Source organism: Stigmatopora argus, chromosome 14, assembly GCF_051989625.1.
Source record: "Stigmatopora argus isolate UIUO_Sarg chromosome 14, RoL_Sarg_1.0, whole genome shotgun sequence".
Classification (NCBI taxonomy): domain Eukaryota; kingdom Metazoa; phylum Chordata; class Actinopteri; order Syngnathiformes; family Syngnathidae; genus Stigmatopora; species Stigmatopora argus.
The window spans coordinates 17,022,952-17,047,335 of NC_135400.1; the positions used below are offsets into that span (position 1 = coordinate 17,022,952).

A 24,384-nucleotide genomic window follows, 5' to 3' on the forward strand; every position below is an offset into this window, starting at 1 on the left:
CGTGCAGACGAAAGGGAGGGAAGAAAAGCTGATGGATAAGGCGACATTTTCAATTTATATCACCGGTGACGTCAAACCTTGGCTAGTGATGAAAACAACAAGTTGTAAATCAATTTAAAAAAAAAAAACAAGTCTTAAAAGTTGGAGGCGAGACGCCCATTCATTCAAGGTTGTCTAGCTAGTAAAACAGCACCCTCTCGTGGTCAGACATGACAAGTGCAACAAGATCATCACAAAAAAGGGAAAAGTGTACTGGTCCTGTTTTTTCACTCATTTTCTGTACCATTATCTTCACAAGGGTCACCGGGGGTGCTGGAGCCCAACTAAACAGGGGCCCTTAATGGCTTGCCAGGCAATTTGTTTTGTAAATAAACAGTATTTTGAGTTTTTGACTAAATTTTCTGACATTTGAGTCGTCATTTTTACCCACATTTAAGTGTAAAATGGGACTACAAGATAAAGAGAAATCAGAAAAGGAGTGGGCAACAATCAAATTTCGTCGAATGATTGTCAGTCAGTTTCTAGCTAACTAGCATCGCTAGCGCGCATGGTTCATTCCGATGCGCTTTCGTTGCGTTTTCCAAAAAAGATCATCGGGTGGCGTCCCTCATACGAAAAGTTGTTCGTCCTTGCCGGATTGGCTCCGCCTCAATTTGAGACCGGATAGGATGGTGTGCACGGACGAGGTCAAGCGCTGTTCCGGAGGAAGAGACCCCGCCGGCGCTCGCCGGCCCTTCCTCTCCACGTCCGTCGCTCGGTCCAGTCCGAGCATTTGCTGCACGACGTCCCGCGGGCTGAGGGGCGGGACGTCCTCGCCGGGCGGTGGGACGTCGCCCGACTCGCCGGCGGGCCGACGGGCGGCTCGCTCCGGGGAGGAACTGCGACTGCTGTCGCCGCTTCCCGGCGCTGGCCCGGAAGGCGCGGCGGGACGTGGCGCTTCGCGGCTCCGCTGGCCGGGGGATCGGCCCCTGGCGTTGGGATGGCGCTGGTACTTGACGGGTTGCCTGGTGAAGCGGTACTGGGGTTTATCGGGGGCCGAGACCCCCGTCGGGTCCTGTCCGCTCACAGCCAGGACTGGGACGCCACAAAAAAAGTGGAATCATTATTTTTGGGGGTTAAATCATGTAAATCAGGACTAGCATTCAAGCTCACTCAAGCTAGCATGCCGCTAGCTGTGTTCGTTAATAGAGCGAAACAATATTCCGAATTATTGTAAATTAAAGTGTTTGACGAGTGAGTTAGCAAAAGCTTATAGTATTATTTTTGAAATGCATTTTGAATTTAATCTGTATAATTAACAAAAGCAACGGATTTACATTTACTAGTGAAGTTATCATTACCAGTACACACTTGAGAAATATACAGTAAATTATATAGTTAAGGATATTGCAAAGGTGGTAATCTTGGTGTTTAATTAAGGTAAATGTGGTTTAAAAAAAAAAGAAAAAGAAACAATACAAAAAGGAAAAAGTGCAAGTGCAAAGCAACGACAATAGCGCTTTAAAATGAAGCAGGAAAAAAATAGACTGGAGGGAAAGGAAAGGTAACTGAAGGCTTTCCAGCGGGAGTAAAAATCGTTGCTAACTTTTAGAAGTTGTTGTGGGCGCTCAACAGAATTGGCCCCGCCTACCTGCTCTGTCATTGGCTTCGGGGCCGAGCTTGTCCACCGCCTCATTGGACGACGACTTGTCCGATATATAACCTTCGCTCGACTCTCTCTTCATGCTCTCGTTCTGTTGGGATGACATTTGAGAGGCCGTCTTTGATTGGGGTTGGCGAACCACGTTTTCGGGATTACAAGACTAGATCAACAAATTTAGTCGCTGACAAAGGCAGTTTGTTTTTTTCAAAATATTGTTTTTGAAACTCGATTTGTGTAGATACTTCTTTTTACCATACAAGGCCAAAGTATCATAATTCAAGTTTGAGTTTTTTGAATTGTGATATTTACCTGATAAAATCTGATTTAACATAAACAAATATGACAATATATATTTTTGTATAATTTTTTAACAATATTTTAGGTGTTGTCAAGTATTTTGGGATTTAGGCTTTAAAGGGTAAATTGCCACAGGTACTGAAAGAGCTAATTTAACTGCTTTTTTCTTCAATAATATGTATTAATCTTATTAAATCATCTTTAATCTGCCATTTAATAGCAATTTTAAGTAAAGGGACAAACTTAATGATTACATTTTAACATATACATCATATCATAAATGGTTGTTAATCAACATGTACAATACAATTCGACGTTCTGTTCTTATTTCGACTTGATCGAAAAACAACATACGCACAATAAATTCATCAAAATGTGGCCCATAAAAATTTATAGAACAAGAGAATATTTTTTGGGAATAAATATTTTTGGGGAATTGTTAGCCGAGCCACCAAACTATAATTTACTTTCATATTATTTACCAGGGGGCCAAATTTACTTCCATATTGCATATTTACTTCCATATTGTTAATTGACAGGCATTTACTTCCATATTTACTTCCGTATTGTTAATTGGCAAGCATTTACTTCCATATTGTTTAACAGGGGGCCAAATATTTTTGCAGCTGAAACAACAAGTGTGAAGCAACACGAGTAAACAAAGCGACGCGCAAGCAAAGCGACAGCCTGCTGACTTCATTCAAACGTATATAAAGCGAAACTCACCTCCAGCGAGAGAGGGCGCTCCCTAGAGGCGCTCCCTTGCTCTGCCGCCCTGCCCTCGACGTCTCCGTCCGGGGTGCCGGCGCCCGCGGGCGGGGGGGACGTCCGGCTGGGGGGCAGCACCCAATCGGGTCGCGAGATGAGGAATTCCACCAGCAGGGCCTGGTAGGCGTTTTCCTGCAGGGCCACGGACGGCTCCTCCGTGTACACCAGGGGGCGCAAGAGAGTCGGGCCGAAGACGATGCCCAAATTGCAGGCGGACATCTTGTTGTCCCGGTTGGAGGAAACCCTGCGTCAAAGAGGGGGTGCTTGAGTGGGTGCCATATTTCAAAAAGGGAACACAAATAGTTCAGGGGAATTTGAAGGTCAAATTGTGCTCTAAATTTGGTAAGAAAGACAATGTGTATTTGTTTGCTAAATTTAGCGAGCCCTCAGTTTCAATGTTTTGGACCTCCATCAACGCCAGGGAATTAAAATACTAACATATTTAAAAAGTATAAGGCAATTTTAGAGGCTTTATGGGGAGGAGCGACTGGAATTTTTAATGAGTTATTGATCTTAATTTGGATGTTATTCACATTTTAGTCATTTGACATTTTGTTTTTCCATAAAAAAGATGGATGTAACGCAATCAATATTCAAAGCCGGGTCTATTTTAATCTTGTTTTTGTCAAGATTTTATTGTTACATAATATTATTTATCCATAAGAGATTGATAATAATAATAATAATAATAATAATGACTAATAATTACAATTGAGACATGATGTCACTTTTTTGGACAACACTAGTATACCAAATGGCAATCTAGTGGCAGACATTCATTCATTTTCCAAGCCGTTTATCCTCAAAAAGGTCGCAGGGGGTGCTGGAGCATATCCCATGCTAACTACAGACATTAGTTATTACAAGTTATTATTATATAAGTAAAAATGGCGTCTGCTAGAGGTCACTTTGGGAGTATTTCGTCGATTTTTGGAATACTTTAAATTTAAGATGTTAATGTCTCTGAAGTTGGAGTTGATTCAACTTCTCTTTTTGTTGTGTGTGTGTTCCGTGAAACTTACTTATGGAGATGAAGTATGAGATGGCGCAAAGTGCCGTAACTAGCCGGCGAGAGTTTGCGCAGAAGCCGCTGCAGGTCTCGAACCACGTCGCCAAATTCCTTGCTGTCCTGCGCGGAATCCCAGTCGCCCAAATTTTGGACGCTCCTCCCCGCCGCCATGAACTGGTCGTAAAGCTCCGAGGTCAGCAGGGGCTCCGGCAGCTAAAGGAACAAACCAGAAAATTCAAAGGCCAGGCCGAACGGGGTCCACTTAGGCGGATTTGGCGCCCCCGTGATAGCCGCACCTCCTTCAGGAAGTGCTTGAGGACGGAGGTGACGTCGTGCGGCGACACCTCCGACAGGTCCACGTCCTCCTTGAGGTCCTCCAAGGCCTGGCACAGCTTTTGGACACGAGGTTTGGACCCGCTCACCCGATACACCCCCTAGCGGCAAGGGACAGTAACAGCAAGAGAGAACGTAAAATACGCTGACACTAATTATTGACCTCTCATGCATGGACTATTTTTTTCATTCATTCCTTTATTTTCTGACCCGTTTTATCCTCACTAGGGTTAGCATACAATTAGTCAAATAGTATGAAAATATTTTTGGGGGCGGCGCTTCTTGGTCACAGTTAAAGGACTAGAACAAGGGTGTCAGACTCGGGTTGGTTGGCGGGCCGCATTAACGTCAAATCGACTTTATGTGGGCCGGACCATTTTAGATATAATATTTAGATTTTTTTTTTCATAAATGGATTAAAAGAACTGGATTAAAAGACCTGAATATTCCGTTTTTTTTATACATCTAAAACAATGTTTATTTTAGCTTTTTTTTTTAAATATATTGTTAGAATTTACAAAATGATTTTTGAACTAAAAACAGAAAAAAATGGATTAAAAAATGACAATGATTGATTTAAAAGTGGGAAAATCAGGAAATTTCATATACATCTATACTCTTCATTTGAATTTGATCCTAAAACAGAACGTCGGCACTCATGATTTACTTTCTCGGGCCGCACAAAATGATGCGGCGGGCCAGATTTGGCCCCCGGGCCGCCACTTTGACACCTGTGGACTAGTATGTTAAAAGAAGAACCATTTTTGAATACCTGCAAGGAGAGGGCTCGACTCTCGATCTCGGCGGTGCACCGCCTCACCACCAGGGGCACGTCGTCGTCGGCGGCGTCCCGTAGCAACAGAGACAAGCGAACGCCAAACAGCTTCCCCTTCTGGTTGCAGCATTCCGTTTGACACGCTTCCATGCACTTCCTGTGCAAGCCCAGCCCGCACTGAGGGCGCCAACAAAGCAGAACGCCATCGCTTTAAGTTTGGATTCTTCCCGCCGAGTTAGAGTTGAAAAAGAAAAAAATGGAGGGGCTGGGGGGCGTCCACCCACCTCCTCGCATTCCACGCCGTTGACGTAAATGTAGTTGTCGCACTGCCTGCATTTGACAATCTTGCTCTTCAATTTCCTCAGTCGGTGAGTCAGCGCCGCACGCGATGGGGCGCGAGACCTGATTGGACGCCCGTCCAAGCACTCTAGAAAGGAATGGTCATAATTTGTGATATATTAGCTAATAAATATCATGATTCATGTTGCGAGAATCTCATTTTTTTTGTCTCCAGTGAGCCATTTTGGCTCATTATGATACTGTAGTAATCAGATTTGTGTCCAAAAAAAACCCCAAAACCGACTGAAATTGACAATTAACATGAATATGTTCATTAGTATGTGTTTTCCCATATTAAGTAAATCAAACCAAATATGAAGACTATTTGTTGACTACTTATTATGTTTTATCACTTGCCATACAAGTGATGAACTAAATGGTGGGAAGGTCCACCTTGGCCAGAGGAAGGACAAACGAGGTGACGTAACGCCGTAAAGCTCACGAACCAGATTCAGACGGCACGTCGCGGTCGTCCACGTCGTCGGCGATCACGTTGTACGTGGTTCTGTGGAGTCGTCTGTGACCGGGAGCTGCCAAGTTTTTAGAAAAAGACGATAAGTTTCGAGGTTTCAACGGCGTCGACGGCGACCGACGTGCGCTTACCGGGACTGGACAGAGATTCCAAACTGCCGCCGAAACTCTCGCCGTCACTGCAGCCGAATCTCCCTGTTGAGCAGCCGGGCGTATCGATTGGTCGCCATTCGGACAAACCAGATGTTTTAGGGTTGAAATGAGCCGTGTTACCGTATCTGGAAGGACTTTCATCCGTGTGAGGGGACGAGTTGTTGCTTTTACGCTTGTTCCTAAGGTGGAAAATTAGAGTCACTATGTTAAAAAAAATATGATTATTGTGATTGGCGTAATTGCGATTAAAGTCATCTGTATGAATTTCATTTGACTCTCCGCTTTTAAATTTATAGGAAGCAAATGGTTCAAAAAAACAAAATCAAAACAAAAAAAGAGAATTTTCATTACAAAAAAACTCAAGAATAAAATTTGAATATAATCTTTTTCTATAATATGAGTCCTACAATCACGTGGCGTCCTTTCAGGGCTGTAAAAATGAACAATTTCACACAGAATGCTGTTTTATTATTTCTATTTTAGCTTCAGATATTTTTAAACTGTGTTTTCTAGGTCAATTTCCAATTATTATTATTATTTTTTTAGCAAAAAGCATATATTTCCAATCAGATTTAGCTCCTTTCTATCTTGTCTTAGGCCTAACACAGTCATGAAGTAAGTCATTATAAAAAAATGAATATTTGATCATATAGATAAAGTAGAGGTGAAAAAAGAAAAAGAAAAAAAAAAACATTTTTTATGTTTATAGTGAGGCAAAACAAAAGGCTCTCAGGGTATTTTTTGTACGGAATATGGAATTCCTGGCAAAGCCAACGATGAAAAGTAGGAGTGAAGCTGGCTCACCGTTTTCCCTGATGAACGTACTCCTGGAAGGAGAAGATCTGCTGCGGCGCTTCCCGCCGCCGCCTGCCGCGGACGTACGTCAGGTAGGGCTGGCCGGGTTCCAGCGAGCGGCACGTCACCTCCAGGTGGTGATAGCCCAGAGGCACCGGCTCCGTCTGCTGCCGCTGGTAGTAGAACATGTTGACCGTGGCCTGTCGGGTTCCGGTTAGGGACGTTAGGGACGAGACGAGACTGCGTGAGACGGACGGCGAGCTGGCGGCGGTGTGGCGTAACCCACCTGCTTGAGCACCGTGTCTCCTTGGCAGATCAGCTTGCGAGTGTGAGAGATGATTCTCTCCTTGACCTTCACCAGTTCGTCCTGGTGGACTCTGGCGTCGTACACGCACTGGCGGTACAGCAGCTCGGACTCCAACACCTGAATCCATTGGGAATTTACAGTCAAAAATTTAAAAAAGAGGGCCCAGAAATTCTACATTCAGGGATTTAGCAGCCAATAACAGCTAAAAATGTGCAAGAAAAGGCTAAATAATGAAATGAAATCCTACTTAGGCTTCCTTTCTCGGATGCCTTAGCCCCGCCCACTAGATAACTGCAGTCTGCTCGCATAACATTGCTAGGGATGTCCCAAGGTTGATTTTTTTGTTGCCCCGCCCACTAAATAATTCTCCAAATAGTGGTGTAACACCCAGAATGAGATGTAAATTTTTAGAGGCTGCTAGCATAACAATTTGTAGCATTGCTAGGGATGTCCTAATGGTGATTTTTATTGTCCCGCCCACTATACAAATTTACAAACAGTGGCGTCACACCCAGAACTGTCGATTTTTGCAGTCTGCTAGCATAACAATTCGTAGCATTTCTAGGCATGTCCCAGCGTTGATTTGATTTCGTTACCCCGCCCACTAAAAAAAAACGCCAAACAGTGGCATCACACCCAGAGCTGTCGATTGTTCCAATCTGCTAGCATAACAATTTGTAGCATTGCTAGGGGTGTCCCAACATTGATTTTTAAATCCAGTGGGACTGTGACTTGCCTTGGATCGTGCTTCGTCCTTGGACTTCCTCCTTTTGTTGGCACCCGTGTCGTCAGCAGTTTTAGCCGTGATAGCTTTAGCCTTCTCCAGCTCTTCGCAGCGCTGAAAATATTGCTGCCGAGACTTTTTCAGTGCCGTCACCGCTTCGTTCTGACAAACACAACGGAAAGGCATTTATTATTATTATTATTTTAAATCCAGTCACTTCATGTTGATTTTGGGTGTCACGTGGTTCAAATATGGGTGTACAGTAATCCCTCGATTATCGCGGTTAATGTAGACCAGACATGGCCACGATAAATGAAAAAATATATATATATATGTATATATGTTATTGACTCACCATCTTCCTCTGCTCCCTCGCCCACTGTTCCTTGAATTCCCGCCGCCATTTATCAATCTCATTCCTCTTGGCAGCCAAGGCCTCGGGGACGGCAGATAGCGGATTAACAAATTGACAAAACCCGGGCGCCAAGCTCGACGCTAGGACGTGCGGCAGCTCCTACTTGGTAACAGCGGTTTTGCACCAGCTCCGACGTCTTGCGGGAGTTGGCGCTGTTCTTCACGTCCTGCTCCAGAGCCACCGTGTAGATAAAGTGCAGCGGCATGGTTTCCTGCCGCGTGGAACGACGACCGCTTAGGAACGCGGTGGGAACAGATTGCGACGGCGTCCGAGTCGCTGGCTTACCTGCGAGGCCAAGCTGCTTTTGGCTGCTTCCGATAACTTCAGGACATTTTTGGCAAATTCTTGTTCTGTCCGGAACATAAAGCCAAAGTTACATTCAAAAGTAAACATCCGTTCACGCCGCTAGCTGCCGTACAGCCTGCTCAAAATGGATTGGACGCCTAGCGTAATGTTTTTAGCTCAAGTTTACTGAGTGCGGCCCACAAACTTCATACAATACAACTTGTAAACTTGATCAAAATGTTAAGGAATACTCAGATGGAAACGAGAGTTTTTTCACGTTTAATGCAAGATACGTACGTTTTTTTTCTTGAATTTCATTCATAGACGTCAAAATGTATGTTGATTAGCGTTTTATCGGTTTTTCTTTTCTCTATTTTGAAATAAATGACCGCTTTGGCCGCATTCGCCTGCGTTATGACTTCACGGTGCCATTTTGTCGTGACGTCACCGTGTCACGGCACCTTTGCGTCATGACACAACGGTGCCATTTTGTCATGACATCATCGCGTCACGGCGCCGTCAACTTGCAGTTTCATGCATGTCGTGTTTGAATGCACATATAAGCCGTACCCCCATTTTTTGTCCGACAAAAGCAGCTTACATGCGAGTAAATACAGTAACACTTGTGTACTGTTGTCCTTCCTTCACAACAACCTGTCACCTCCAGCAACCTCGTTCCGGGCGACTAATCCTCCTTAACTAATCCTTTCTGCGTGTGTGTGTCATCTCGCCATCCTTTGAACTCGCCGTAAAAATATGTGATCGTCATTATGTCCCATTTGAAGGAAAAGCAAATAAAAAAAGAACTCCATTTGCCAGCAATGGCGTCCTCCCGTTAACTCACCCAAGTTGAGCTTCTTCTCCATCCAGGCCAGGAGATCCTTAGCGTAGCGGCACCACATCTTAGCGTACTGCAGGGCCGCCTCCACGCCGTCCTCGCAGCCGCAGAGCGCCGAGTCGGCCTCGTGGACTGAAACAGAGTACGTCAGCATAGCGCCGGGGGTCCCGAATCGATCCTTTTCCGATGGGCGGAGGTCGGGCGCATCATAGTTTGCGGCAGGTGTCGTCGCTAGGCCGTCCACCGAGCGCTAAGAAAAGCTCTACCCGTATAAAAGGAGTGTTTTGGAAAATAGGCCGTCCGCGGGAAGGGCGTTGAGAAGTTGAACCCCCCACCCCTCGTCCCCCTCGTCATCTCTCCGCCAAAAAAGAGCTCGCTCGGGCTTTCCGAATCGATACTGGAGTGGATCCTCGCTGGAGGATTAGCGGGAATGAGCGCAGGTCGCTAGCGCTGACAAGATTCCCGGCTTGGCCGCCCGCCAGGTGACAGGGTGCCCAAAGGAATGATGGGTAATCAACACGTTGGCCGCCACGACATGGCACGGATAGGTCGGGAGTCAATAACCGTGCTACAGCGCCACAGGCGACCATAGACGTCCAATCCATTTGGACTGACCGGTCTCTCCCAGTCCAAATGGATTGGACGTCTAGCCGTCATTGGCAGCCAATGAGTTCAAATCGGACCGCCCACCAGGAAAATTTTGGCTTTTATTTACGTATTTCTCCATGATTACACATTGTGAAAAATACATTCTTAGTCTTTTTAAAAGTTGCCATGCGGCATGAAGGGACGGACAGATGCAAAAAAACGGAGCCAAACGAAGCCTAGCGCCGAGACGCGGTTGGCGGCTAAATGACGTCGCGCCCCCTTGCACCTTCCAATTGTGGCTTCCAAACACTCCGTCCTCCCCCGCTTGGCAAAAAAAAAAAAAAAAATTGTCGTGCGTGGCAAGTTTAGTCGTTGCTTTTCTGGGCCTCCCGTTTGCGTTCACCACACGCGGGCGGAACACCTCCTGTTTAATCTTAATTTAATCTCATTACCGCACTGCAATTACAACTCAAGGCAAGCTGGATGGAAAAAAAAAAGCAATGAGAAATCTCAGAGTATTTTTTTCCTTATTACGGGTTACGATATCCTCGCCCCCCAACATTTGGACACCTGCGTCTGGTCCGCCCTTAAAATCCTCAGCAATAGCGCTTATTAGCTTAGAAGACCGTTTTTACAACAGCAAAGGACCATCCTCACACTCCTCAGTGTGGACTTCCTGTGTGTGGCTCCAGCTTTTTTACCTAGGTCTACAATGTCTTGTGTGTCTTGTGGTAACTTTGTTATGATTTTATAACCCTCTTATTTTGTCTCAGCACTGAACTTCCGTTGTTACTCGGGGTAAAAATGAACTTTTTAGGGGTTTTGGATATATCATTTGATTAGGGATGAGCCAGTACGCCACTATCTGTATTTCTGCCTCTATCTGTTCAACCATCTAAATCACGTGTCAAAGTGGCGGCCCGGGGGCCAAATCTGGCCCGCCACATCATTTTGTGTGGCCCGTGAAAGTAAATCACGAGTGCCGACTTTCTGTTTTAGGATCAAATTAAATTGAAGAGTATATATGTATATTAAATATCCTGATTTCCTCCCTTTGAAATCAATAATTGTAATTTTTTATCCATTTTTTCTGTTTTTTTTAGTTCAAAAATCATTTTGTAAAATCTAAAAATATATTTTAAAAAAAGCTCAAATAAACATTGTTTTAGATCTATAAAAAACGGAATATTCAGGGCTTTTAATCCAGTTCTTTTAATCCATTTATTTAAAAAAAATCTAAATATTATATCTAAAATGGTCACGTGAAATCAAGTTGACGTTAAAGCGGCCCGCCAACCAACCCGAGTCTGACACCCTTAATCTAAATTATCAGTATTTCTACACGGACATTTTTGTGCATTAAAAGCGAAAAATAGTCCCATTGGGTGTCCTAGGATGGGACGAATGTCCACGCAAATGAGTTAAATGAACTGACAACTATATAAAATGCTGCTATTGAGCGAGAACCGTATTCTCCATTTCATTTCATGTCAAAACTGTGGCCCCCGAACCACAGGTTTGACACCCGTGTTTTGGTGCCATTGGCTTTGATCCAACATTTGGTAAAAAAAATAACAATCAAAAATCCTAAATGAGCCTCACCTGATTTATTTCCGTCACCGTCGAGGGTTGTGCAGCAATCCTAAAGCAAAAAAAAAAAAGTTATTCCAAGAAATGAAGTTGTTTACATAAAAGAAAAATGGAATGTTTACGTACAGCTGGTTCCCGCCCGCTGATTTCCGCACTAGCCTCGTTGATATTCCGCGGGTTGAACTCCAAAGCATCCGCCAGAAGATCATCATTGTCACTAAGAAAGAAGTGAAAAAAGCACATGTGGATGAAGAATATTAGACAAAAGCCATTTATAATTTCATTTTTAAAAGCAGCATACTTACATGGTGATAAAAGACAAGTCCAGATTGTCAAAGTCTCGGAAGATCTCGCTGTATCGCTTGGTTTCACTTTTCACCGGCGCTTTGACGACCACCTCTGAAAAATGACAATGTTGTCAGAAATATTTTGGATTATCAACCATTCGTGACTTTAAATCGACTCCATTGACGTCCAATCGGTTTTAAGCAAATGTTTTGAGGCTCTTTGCCTTTCAAAAAGGATAACAAAGTGTCATGCTAGTTTGATTATTTTTATTTTTTTAAACGCAGTAGGGATGACAAACGAGAACAAGACAAACGTCTTTTGGTTGGGCGACCACATCCTGTTTGCAGTTGACAAAGTTCTGCATTCAGGATGCGTCTCTTGATCTTAAAAAAATACAAAAGTGAGTGGAGAAGTGAACAAATCATTCGCTGAATTGCAAAAGCAGTCCTCCCAATTTTCTCTTGTGTTGCTAAGCGAAACCCGCGTTGGTGACTGACCTTTATTTTGGTGAGCACTTTGTCCACCCCTGAATTATAACCCGAACGACAAAGTAGATTGCGGGACTACTTGAAAAGTAGATCCCCAGATTTAAAGTATCGTTTTGGGGCGATCATAGTATAACATACTTAGAACTTTTATCAGTATATTTCTGTTTTCTATCATTTTAATGAAACCCCAATGACAGATTATAGGTTTTGGTACACATTTTTATTTATAAATAGTTTTATAATGATATAAACAAATACGATATAGATGAATATTTGAAAAATAATTCAACTTGCTTTGTCAAAAGTCAACTTTTGAATAGCTCAAATGGTAACGTTATAAAGTCACTAAATCACCATTCATTCATTGTCGTCGCTCTAAATTTCCCGAACACGGGATGAAATAAAGATCTAATCTAATCTAAAAAAAAGTCGAGATAATAAAAGTGCGTCAACAACATGGTTTTCGGGAAGTCCGTCGGCGCGGCTTTGCTAAACAGGATGTTGCACCAACAGAAGAACAATTATCATGATCACATTATCATTCCCAAAGTTAAAAGATACTTTTGCCCACTTGATAGTGAGAAATTGAAATAAATCAAATTCTCTGCTCACCGGCCGCCGGAGGGGACGCCAGAGGGGACGCCGGACCTTCCATCTTGACCTCCAGCCCGGCCGGACGCCCCGCCGCCTTCGGGGTCAGGCCACCTTCGGGAACACGCCGCCCGGGGATGGCCGATCTCGGCCAAAGGTCTCGCTGGCACGCCGGGGGGAGACGGCGGCCCGCATCGTCTGTTCTGTTCTGCGCTAGAGGAAGAGGAAGCGCGGCTACAAGCCACACCTACTTGCGTTTCAGATCAGATGATGCAAAAGAGAAGCGCTTGCCGGCCATCGGTTAGGATGCAAATTACAAATTTATCGTGCACATCGACAACGCGCCGATCCTACGTCGAAACATTGGACAAGAAAAATGGAGTTTACTGTCTCGTGAAGGGCGGGCGGCGGTTCGTAGGTGGGGCGGTTGGCGAGGCCGCCTCGCATTTCTCAGACCGGGGTTCGATCCCAGGTTAGGACCTTCCCAAATGGAGTACCAAGTTTGTGTGGATTTTCTCCGGGTACTCCCACATCCCCTCAAAATGCATCGTAGGCTGACTGAATGCAGTAAAACACGGGTGTCAAAGTGGCGGGGTGAGGGCCAGATCCGGCCCCAGTCAATCATGGGTGGACTTCATGTTTTATGAAAAAAAATTATAAGGAAAATTAGAAATGCATAGAGAATATTCTGTACATATTCCCCTATTATAAAAATATATTTTTTTCAGGTATGTTGTCATTTTTTTTAACATTTTTAAAAATCTGGAAAATAAATACTGTATTTTCCCGACTATAAGCCACACTTTTTTTCATATTTTTTGACCATTGACACCGCCTGTTATGTTTATTTTAAGGCTATAGTCTGAAAAAGTGTGGTGCTAACAGGAGCCTATATAGCACGTTGTTGACTTTTTAAAAACTTTTACTGAACCAACTCGTCGCAGAAACCCATTGCTGCTGATCTCAACGCGTAATTACAGACGTGGAAGACATAAAATGCGCATTTCCCTTTCAAATGCTAACTTTATCACGCAAGTGAAGGCTATTTTATCTCCCCACGGCTCCCATTGGCTCGAAAGTATGTAAACAGGGGCAGCGGCAAATGTCATTATTATAGAGTGTTTAACATGGGGGCAAAAGAGACGTAATGAGCAAGGTGAAAAAATCTTACGTCTCATCTCATTTAAGGAACCTTCCATCAAGTGGACGCAGATGTTTAACCACCAGATAGAAGACATTTTAATGCGCATCTGTAAATGCTTTGAGGTGCCCGCCCAAGCTGATGTGGCCAAGTGGAAATTGCATAGGTGGCGGTAGAGGGTACCCGGCAGATGGCTACCATTTATTAACTCATCGACTGCCATCCAATCGGAACTCATTGACTGCCATTCAACCGGATAAGACGTCCAATCGGGAGCGATAACAGCCAATGATCTGTCATCAATTTTTAATATTAATATTAATTGTATTCTACGGTACCATATTCTGTAATGGCATGCAATGAGTTAAAGACCATCGGTAAAAAAAAAAAAAACATATTTGGGCGGATTTCTTGTGTAGTTTTTATTCATTAGAATGTCTCTAATTTAGCTTTTAAAAGCATTGTATTCATTTATAAACGTATTTATAGTTATATAATATAAAAAAAATCCAACTAACAGCTAAAAATAGTCCCTTGCCCTACAATCAATCTTTTGACTTGTTAGAGTTCATTTTTCCCATTTTGGTTGGGCCACTAAATGTCACACTATTTGCCGACCGTGGAACAAGACGAGCAGACGTACGTTTACTAAACTGCTCTTCTCATTCACCGTTTAACGCCACCTTTCTGTATGACAGACGCATGCTGGCTACTGCAAATGCCAACTGGCGTGGCAAGTCTAGTGCCGTCGTCCATTCCAAAATGCCAAACGTCATACGTGATAAAACACCAAAAAAAGGGGGTACTTTTTTGGGCGAGGGTCTCATAGCTCGTCCCGCGCCGCGCTGTCCAAGGGCGACTGCAGCACGTCGGAGTTCTGGGCCTCGGCGCTGAGGCGGGCCTGCTCCTGAGTTTTTCCCGATCGTCCCCGGTCCCAGTCGGTGCGGATTTGCTCGTTGTCCCACACGGTGGACGTCTCCGTGTCGCTGATGTAGCCCGAGTCTCCCGTGTAGTGCGTGGGGAACACCAGCAGGGGCTCCGCCGAGAAGGCTTTCAGGTCCCGCGTCTCGAACTGATCCATGTAATCGGACCTGCCGACAGCGTAGAAAATGGGATTTTGAATCCAACGTCGGGTGAATTCAAACAGTCTGAACTTTCAAGTCAACTAATTTCACTCACAAATAAAACACAAACAGCAAAACAGGCTTAGAACTCAACATTCTTATAAACTGGACTTCCGTTAAGAAGATTAAATTGAACGTTTGAATCCTTTCGTGGACATATTATGCCTTTTTTTGCTAAGGAAAGTAGCCTGCTAAGCTAAAAGGTCCTTACTGTCAGTTAGTTCCTAATCTGCAACGAGTTTGAATTTGGGCTACTTAGTGACTAATGAGGGATAACACACGGTACATTTAAAAATTTTGAAATTCTAGTACACAGTACAACTTCTCTATGTTTTTTCCTTAGCATGTTTTTTTTTTTATGAACTTGACTCATCATCCAGAGCAACCTCCAGTCCGGAAATGTCTGATTAAGAAGGTTAACGTGACGAAAAGGAAGTAAAGTAATCCCTCGAATATCGTGGTTTTACTACATTGCTTTTTTTGTTTTTCTGGGGGAATTTTTTTTTGTTAATTACATTTTTTTACTAAATTCATAAAAATGTGAAAATCCACGCTGAAATTTGCAAGCGGAAGCCACTCCCATGTCTTCCGCTTGCTACTAGAACTCAGCACTAAAGTTAAAAAAAATAATAAAAAATATATATATTTTAAAAATATATAGATACTATATCTATATATTTTTTTTAAAATGTATTTATTTTACTTTTTTATTTTTTTAATTGGGGTGACCCTACTTTGCGGTTTTTCGTTTATCGTGGCTATGTCTGGTCTACATGAACCGCGATAATCGAGGGATTACTGTAATTTTTATATCTTTACACTTACACTGGATGTTTATTAAACATGATGGGTAGAAACTCATCCACCGGCAGGACCCTCTTTAAGGGCTCGGCTTTTAACAACTTGTTGGCCCCTTGCAAGGATATCATATACCCCAACGTCCAATAGGAATAGTCGGCCTCCACCAGGTTGTGGACGTTGGGCACCGCTTTCTCCGAATGGTCCACTTGCATCCGCTTGCGGCCGATGTAGCTGCCAAATGAAGAGCGTACAGTTCAAAATATCACACTGGAGGAGTGGAAAAAAAAAAAAAAAAAAAACCAACACACATGAGATCCCAGTCCAGTCCTTCGTCCTCGATGTCGCTCATCAAGTACATGAGACGCCGTTTAAAGAAGACCTCGAAGCGCAGATCGTCTTCGATCACCAGCGAGGTGGGCAGGCCGCGCTCCGCGATCTGCCAAACGCGTGGCGTCGGTCGGTGGCACGTCCGTCGACGGCGAGGCTCGTTGCGGACGGTTAAACTGACCTCTTTCCAGATATTGTAGTGCGAAAGGAAGCATCCCAGCTCTCCTTTGGTCAGCGGGCGCCCGTGGTAAGGGTCGCTGTATCCAGCTAGCATGTGGATGCCCATAGCCTGGATGTCGCTCATATTCAATGCCCTTAAAAAACACACAATAAATTATTGAGGAGGGAGTTTGAGTGCTGGAGAAAAAGCAAGTACTATACCATACCTGTCAACCTCTGCCGATAACTGCCCTTATAAATGATTATTGATTCCCCTTACAAACCCCCCAAAAAACTTACAAACACTGTACGACTCGTACGGTGTTTGTAAGGTTTTTTTGGGGTTTGTAAGGGGAAATCAATAATCATTTATAAGGGCAGTTATCGGCAGAGGTTGACAGGTATGCTATACATTTTTATAAATAAATAGAAATGTCAAATCAATCAAATCAAAAGCCTTTATGGTATAATGAAATTGGTGGGTGAGCAAAGAGCCACTGCGCCCGTGCGCGCCGCCATCTTGGCTCATGTCGAGATTTTACATTTACAACTGGAAAATGTTGTATTTTTTTTTCAATTATAATTCAAATGAATCATTAAGATGTTGCAAAATGTCAAACTCCAATCATGATTGATTCGTGTTTTGTTTGCGTGTGAGATAGTGGAAGCATGTAGTTACTAATCAATAAAAGTGGGTTGAGAATTAACCCTTGATGGACGCCACGTGGGATTTTAATCTCCACGTAATATGAAGTAGTGCCTGTCCTGCCAAAAAGAACAGAATAATGAACAAATCATTAAATAAACCAACTATGATTCTGATAATTGCTTCATTGTTCAGAGATTGTTCATTCAAAAATGGTCTCAATTCGATTTTTCTGCCTTTTGTCAGCATATAGTGTCTAATTTGTTTGAAAAATAAAAATGTACCTCCAAAACCAGACAATGACAAACAGCTGTGGCGGGCAAAAAAACAGTGAAATCAATGGCTAATCACAAAAAAAGCCAAGACCGTTAAAATAAATTAAAAAACCAGCACATGCTGAAAATGAACATGGACTCACTTCCCATCGACAGCCTCCGTGACCTTGCAGTCAATTTCCTGTTGATGCAGCGCCCTCAGCATGCGTTCCCTCCGGTCGCTCCGCCTCCGCAGGTTGATCATGAAAACCTGTCCGGAACAAACCCCGCCCCTTTCTCAACCACCGCCTATAATACAACGAACGGCGCCTCTTCCTGACTTACCTCGTCGAAGCCCAATTTGTCCGGCCGCTTGGAGGGAGCCGGCACGTGTTGGGACGGCAACGGCAACGGCAGGGGGTGTCGCACTACCGGCCGGGACAGTTGCATTGCTTACGGGTTCAGTCGACCTAAAAGTCACGTGGCGTGGCGCTCACCGTTAACCTCCATCAGGCAATGCGTGAAGCTCTCGGCCTCGTCTTGCAATGTATTATGGGAGCGAAGCGGCACGGGGACGTAGCCGTACGTCTCTCGGTTGCACACGAACATCTGGACATCTGTCAGGTGGAAAAAAAACATACAGAAACATGCTATTTTTTCTGTGGTTTGGGAGAACCAAAACAAACAATCTCTATCTTTAAGGGTTTGGGGAAAACGAGCCACTTCAAATGTATATGTCACAGCATGGGGCAGCATAACCGCAAACCATACATAACCACAAAGGCAATTTAGGCGTATTATTACAGCGTAACGACGAGCGGCGTTTTGTGCCATGTCGCAGAGAAGCCAACAATTTTAGACATTCACACTTCACTCGTCAGCTATGTATAGCCGGATTTAAAAATGGAAGAGGCTAAAATAGAAGCCATTTCAATCTGACACTTTCTCAATTGTTTTCCGTGATACTCCTCCCTAGTGGAGGAAAATCTTTCACTAGAAATACTAAAAATGGGTATAATTCCAGTAAGATTGTTAGCAGGAATTAGCACATTTTTTGGTGGAAATAAATGACGTGTTGTTTTCATTTATTTGGCCTCACAGCGCCATTTTGAAAAACCTCTTTCCTCGTCTCCCACCACCGTGAAGCCAAATATAATAACATGCTGAATTTCCTGGGCTTAACGTATGGGAGACGCTTATTATCTTTGTGTGCGCATGTCCAGTGTAAATAATCACTAAACATAGAGCTAATATTATAGATCTCATACCGAATATAAGGCTGGCAGCCATCTTGCGGTAGGGAATTTCTCTGGTGGACTCGATTTTAGCGATGATTTCAATAAAATACTCTTAATCTGCTGCTTTTGAGACCATTTACAAACTGTTCTATTGAGGTTTTGATTCATGCTGGATGCTGAATTCAATCATAATGATTTTTAGGCATGTAACAAAACGGAAAACCGCGCAAAGTGAAAAAACGCGAAAAACGGGGGAATACTGTATAAGTCAAAAATCCCGTTTTTGTTTTTGTTTTTTTTTCGTTCAAAACAACACGTATCGGTACAACCGCGATCTTTACCTGCCACCCGAGCCGAATACGCAAAGACGATAATGTCGTCGAAGGCCCAGTTGTAGTCCGGGTGCGGCGGGTGAAAGGCCAGCCCCTTGGACGCCGACTTCCTGAGGTCTATCAGGAAAGTGGAGTGCACCATGGGAACGGCGAAACAACCCTTGCGCACCCGCTTTCTCATAGGCATGTAGGCCGGGGTGCGCTTGTAGTAACCCTGCAGAAAAGCCAACGGCACTTGAGCCAAACTAGTTTCCTTTTTTTGGCGATGGACCAAAGGTAGACGGTGAATACCTGGCTGGTCATTCCGCACCAGAAGTTGGAATAAGCCCCGCGGGAATCCAACATGGGAGCGATGACCGTTTTATTCTCGCTCATCATAGACCAGAGGACCTTTGGGTTTGTCAGCAGGTTGTCGCAGTCCATCAACTGCAAGAAATGACATTGTAAATCGTTATTTGTTGCAATGTGGAGTTGTCAGGGGGGCAAGACGTCCTCCATTTTGGGTCGGGAGAGGCTGACTGGATGTTGCACGCTGCTAAATTATACCCCGAGATGGCCAGCCTCGGGAGTACAAATAGAAACAAAGTTGGAGGTTCGTCGCAAAAGAACCAAAGTAGAACTCCAAAGCGGCAGCAAAACATGACAGGGTTCAATTCCGATATGATTTCCAGTGCCAAAAATGTCCTTGGAGTTATCCGTTGCTTATTATCGGATGGCAAAAACACAGAGCGGGCTCTTTGCTGAACATGAAAAGAATTTCTGGTGTAAACGCCAATGACTTTTTGGACTGGATTCGCCTTTTGAATACTTGGTAGGAAGAGATATGCCTTGAGGTATTCTATAAATAAGTCAATATTACTAGATTGTTCTATTTTTTTTTTTTTAAGATTTAAAATAGACTACAGTAATCCCTCGAATACCGCGGCTTCAAATATCGCGGTTTCACGACATCGCAGTTTTTTTTTCTGGGGTAACTTTTTCGGGTTAATTACATTTTTTTTGTAAATTCATTAAAATATGAAAATCCACACTGAAATTTGCAAGCAGAAGCCACTCCCCTGTCCTCCACTTGCCACTAGAACTCAGCACTAAAGTAAAATAAAAAATAAAAAATGTTTTTTTAAATGTACTATATCTACATTTTTTTTTTTAAATTATTATTATTATTATTTTTTTAATTGGGGTGACCCTACTTCGTGGTTTTTCATTTATCGCGGCCATGTCTGGTCTACATTAACCATGATAATCGAGGGATTACTGAAAATGTACTTGATATATTTATAATCTTCATCTGAATTATAGCATGAAACATCAAGTCGGAAAAAAATGATACACGAATTGGATGTCCAATGGGGGCCCCAATTGGCCCCTGTGCCACAGGTTTAATATCCCTGTTATTTATGAATGTAAAAGAAACATTTATGTTTTTAAATTGGATGGGTGAAGCCTTACCATGAAATAGTCGGCCCACATCTCTCGGGCCGATTCCAAGGCGACCTGCCGCAGTTTCATGACGTGCTCGTAACGACGGTCCGGCCATTCCTTGGGACCTTCTTCGTCCTCGTATTGGCTGCCAAAGTTTGCTTTTTAAACTCCAGTGGGGCAAAAAACAAATCAAGTGCTTTAAAACCACCGACCTGGGCTCCTCTTTTGGCCTCCACTCCACATAATGGTAAAGATTCTGCACTTTGATGAGCCAATCGTGCAGGATGGCCGTGGTGTTGTCCTCATTGTGATCGGTCGCCACCCTTTCAAAAAAAATGCAAGGATACTCATGAGTGGCTTTGGGAAGAAAATACACTTTAATTCATGACTAAGATTTTTACATATATATGTATATGTGCCAAATTTGGTGTAACAAAAAACATAACTGAACTTTTTCATATCAGTTAGGTACAATATATAATTTTTGACCTGTCGACAGAGTGTCTAATAATAAATAAGAATGAACCAGACATGTTTGAATTTGACTCTGTCAGCTTTTCCATTGCGAAACTCGGTTATGATTAATACATCTGTTATGAGTTTCAAAGCATAAATGCCATATATCCAGTTTTTTGGGCTAAAAAATGGCAGTCAAATTACAGGATTGAGTCGGGAATTTTTTCAAAGCACGAGGACATTTATGGAGACCCGAACAATTTTGGGAGAAACTGGTGACAAATTGTTGTTGTTGTTTTTTTTATATGTAAGTCCGACTCCGGTACATTTCTTGGGTAGTTTAACTGACTCAAAAGGCTGATTGTGCAGTCTGCACGGCGCTCTTACTCTGAAAGCACAATGACAATTTCCCTTTAAAATTGAGCTCATTCATTCTCTAGAAAGGATACTGAAAGAAGAGCTGGGGGGAGGGGCTTGGTCATCAAACCAGCAGAATGGCTTCAGTGAACATTAGATGAGAGAAAATTTTTTTTTAAAAAAAATCTGCCCCGTGTGAGGCTCGAACTCACGACCTTCAGATTATGAGACTGACGCGCTGCCTACTGCGCCAACGAGGCTATGGAGCAGCCCCTCGCGTTGGGGTGTCAAGTAACGGTTCTGCTGTAAAGGTGGGGGGGGAAAGGGGGACACATTATTATGCGCTTTGCGGCATTCCATTTGGGGAATTTGGCTCAGCGACTCCTTAACTTGACATTAACTAAAACATTTCAATATGAATGCATTTTTTTATGTTTTTTTCCAGCCGAATGCTAACATCATGCTAGCATTTCTGTCATTTTCAGTCAAGAATAACACCCATTTTTTTTCCAGGCAGTCAAGAATGACACCCAATTTTTTTCCAGGCAAATGCTAACATCATGCTAGCATTTCTGTTATTTTCAGTCAAGAATAAAACCCATTTTTTTCCAGGCAGTCAAGAATGACACCCATTTTTTTCCATGCAAATGCTAACATCATGCTAACATTTCTGTCATTTTCATTCAAGAATGACACCCAATTTTTTTCCAGGTAGTCAAGAATGACACCCATTTTTTTCCAGGCAAATGCTAACATCATGCTAGAATTTCTGTCATTTTCAGTCAAGAATGACTCCCATTTTTTTCCAGGCAGTCAAAAATGACACCCAATTTTTTCCCATGCAAATGCTAACATCATGCTAGCATTTGCCATATTCAGCCAAGATTGAAACCCACATTTTTTTCCAGGTGAATCCTTACATCTTATCAGTCATTTTCAGTCAAGAATTCTGCCCAAATATGTTTTGATTGGTAGCCGTAAGCGACTCAACGCCCCAAAAACAACCCACATTACACCGAAGAAAAATTCCAGTGAATCCATTCATTGATTCGACAAATTCATTTCCTCAACTATACGAGTTCTGTGTTACAAATCAAACCTCAGCTGCCCCATTTTTTTTCTTCTTGTCTTGACTCCAGACCGTCGGGAACGAGCCCCATTTTTTCACCTGCGTGCGAGAACACCGTCTCGAGTCGTCAAACACGAGACGAGTACTTTCCTCTCCAATAAATGTTTGCGTTTTCCTCGGTGACTTGTTTGGAAAAGGCCCTGACTTATGTATATATAATCCCTTTCCACATGTACGCATGTTTATGGCACGATACGGCCGTACGGGGAAAAAAAACTCGTCGCGTCAGGTCCGCTTGGAGCGCCACCAAAATCTGAGGAAGGCAATTAAGAACTCGGCCCGCACAAAAGCCGCCACAAAAAAGGCAACACTGATGTGCGACAAGCATACTTCCCCCGAGGTTGACTTGCGGGTGGGCTGTTGCGGCACGTTCTGGAAAAGCACGTAACCACGTCCCGCCCCTCACTTTTGCTTGAACTTAACCACCTTTATTGACATCGGGGGTGTCCAATTTTTTTTTTGTTCTGCAAGGGCCGCTTTCAGAAAAAAATACAAGCGCTAACTTGAATTCCTTCCTTTTGTGAAACGAAGGTGGGAATTGGGTAAACGCTACCGCGTTTTCAGAATGTATTTTTGAGGACAAAGTCATCGGCTGCCATTGACGGCGATAGACGTCCGATCCATTTTGACTGGGTGGGTTGGCCATTGAACGAGATAGGATAATAAAAAAGAATGTTTAAAAAAAAAAACGATCTTTTTATACCTCATTCCGATACTCTGTAAATGACGTGCTCGGATCGGGGACTTTAACAACATAAATATAAATGCAAACATAAATATATGGAGGGTGACAAAAAATGTCAATAGGCATTTTTCCTTGATTTTTTTGTTGGAAAAAAAGAAACCATCTTTAACAACTATATTTTTTGTTTCAGAACATCATATTAGAAAAAATAGTTTGCTGCATTCTCTTTATATTCCCCAAAATTAAAAACTAAAGAAATAGACACCTACGGCCAAATTTGGGGCCTTTTTTGTCATCAATTTGGTGCTGTTAGCGATTTAATGTTGTATGCTATGAGGACGTTTCGTTATGTTTAACAAATGAGGGATTTCAAGTTGAAAAAAAGTTTGCACACCCCTGCAATAGATGTCAAATTTTTCCGAGAATGTTTGTGTGAAATTTTACATCCATGTTAAACATTGTCATAGTTCACCATTCATTCACCTTGGTGAGGGTCGCGGGGTGCCGGAGTCTATCCCAGTTAACTTTAGGTGAAAGTTGTGAACGTATAAATCCCTTAACTCGTTAGCTAGCAAAGACGTCCGGTCCATTGGAAGCGGAAGCCTACCAGCAAGCGATCAGATCTCCCAGTTCAAAGAAATTGGACGTCTACCTCCGTCAATGGCAGCAAATGCGTATAATGTGCCTCATTGGGCCAGAAACTCCCAAACTCCGCCCCTTACCCCTCCACGTATACAATTATCCAGTGTTCGATATGCACGTGGTGTACAACAACACGGCATTACACATATTTTGGATTGTTATAACCTCGAACAACATCAATACGCACGTACACAAGTAAATTTTGACAAAGTATAAGAGTATAAAAAGGGGTGTTTCTCTCTTACCACACGGCAATTCGGTCTTTGGGGTAGTCGAGACGCTCCACGGCTCCCAGCACGTACGGCAACGAGTGCTCCGAGTTGCGGCAGATGAGGGCGAGGAGGAGCCGGGGAGCCAGCAGCGGAGACTCGGGGCTCCAGCGCTCCTCGGCGAAGTAGCCCAGGGAGGGCGACCACCAGACGGACAGCAGGCACAGAAGAGCTAAGGGGACGCCGGGGGTCATGTTGACTGAGGGAAAGAAAGCGAGTCGGGGGTACACACGCTAGGTTTGACTGCTTGATTGGCCACGCACGACGCTTTAGTGCATAGTTATCAGAAGATAGCGTAATTGCAAAGCTGGAAAGTTAATATTTAAAGGGGAGGAGAGCGTCGCGTTAAAGGGGAGGAGAGAAAAAAATTGAACCAATCACAAAGCCGTCGTTCAAAAGTATAATGTGTTCGTTGAGTACACCCCCTCCTCCCCCATATTGCTTTCCGCACCACCTGCTTTCATCGACCAATCAGGTGAAGCTTCCTGCTTTCAACGGCCAATCAGTTAAAACTTGTCTTTTTCTTTACGCCTCCAACGTCATTGTGCTTGCTCCTGTCACCCGAACTTGGCAGTATATTTACAACAACAACAAACGAACAATAAAACAGAATATACAAAATAAAGAAATTTGGTATTACGGTTTTGGTTAGTTTGGCTAACGATAGAAAAAGAAATGGTTGTTTTTATACCCTAAAACGATT

The 24,384-nt window shown here is 43.4% G+C and overlaps 2 protein-coding genes and 1 non-coding gene across 5 annotated transcripts; all 3 read right to left on the minus strand.

Annotated features, from left to right (window-relative positions):
* Nucleotides 1-134: 134 nt before the first annotated feature.
* gmip (GEM interacting protein) lies at nucleotides 135-11,757 on the minus strand. 3 transcript variants are annotated; one of them, XM_077620064.1, is made up of 20 exons: nucleotides 11,635-11,757; nucleotides 11,456-11,546; nucleotides 11,342-11,381; nucleotides 9,158-9,283; nucleotides 8,314-8,378; nucleotides 8,132-8,239; nucleotides 7,969-8,049; nucleotides 7,626-7,775; nucleotides 6,869-7,006; nucleotides 6,592-6,782; nucleotides 5,908-5,966; nucleotides 5,767-5,829; nucleotides 5,610-5,693; nucleotides 5,109-5,251; nucleotides 4,822-5,001; nucleotides 4,013-4,150; nucleotides 3,730-3,929; nucleotides 2,666-2,951; nucleotides 1,631-1,733; nucleotides 135-1,074 (listed from the first exon to the last, which is right to left on the minus strand). In XM_077620064.1, exons 4-20 carry the CDS (start codon nucleotides 9,213-9,215, stop codon nucleotides 608-610), a joined length of 2,514 nt encoding a protein of 837 aa, XP_077476190.1. In that variant the 5' UTR covers nucleotides 9,216-9,283; nucleotides 11,342-11,381; nucleotides 11,456-11,546; nucleotides 11,635-11,757; the 3' UTR covers nucleotides 135-607. The 3 variants fall into 3 exon arrangements, with proteins under 3 accessions (XP_077476190.1, XP_077476189.1, XP_077476191.1); XM_077620063.1 differs by lacking the exons at nucleotides 11,342-11,381; nucleotides 11,456-11,546; nucleotides 11,635-11,757 and having other exon boundaries at nucleotides 9,158-9,665; XM_077620065.1 differs by lacking the exons at nucleotides 1,631-1,733; nucleotides 11,342-11,381; nucleotides 11,456-11,546; nucleotides 11,635-11,757 and having other exon boundaries at nucleotides 923-1,074; nucleotides 9,158-9,664.
* A 2,477-nt stretch (nucleotides 11,758-14,234) lies between these two features.
* Nucleotides 14,235-24,058, minus strand: colgalt1a (collagen beta(1-O)galactosyltransferase 1a). Its single transcript, XM_077618121.1, has 12 exons — nucleotides 23,658-24,058; nucleotides 20,356-20,466; nucleotides 20,171-20,288; nucleotides 19,010-19,144; nucleotides 18,728-18,932; nucleotides 17,646-17,765; nucleotides 17,494-17,576; nucleotides 17,313-17,419; nucleotides 16,271-16,403; nucleotides 16,071-16,198; nucleotides 15,787-15,993; nucleotides 14,235-14,928 (listed from the first exon to the last, which is right to left on the minus strand). Exons 1-12 carry the CDS (start codon nucleotides 23,873-23,875, stop codon nucleotides 14,661-14,663), a joined length of 1,833 nt encoding a protein of 610 aa, XP_077474247.1. The 5' UTR covers nucleotides 23,876-24,058; the 3' UTR covers nucleotides 14,235-14,660.
* Nucleotides 21,144-21,216, minus strand: trnam-cau (transfer RNA methionine (anticodon CAU)). Its single transcript has one exon. It is a non-coding gene; the product is annotated as a tRNA-Met (tRNA).
* Nucleotides 24,059-24,384: the final 326 nt, after the last annotated feature.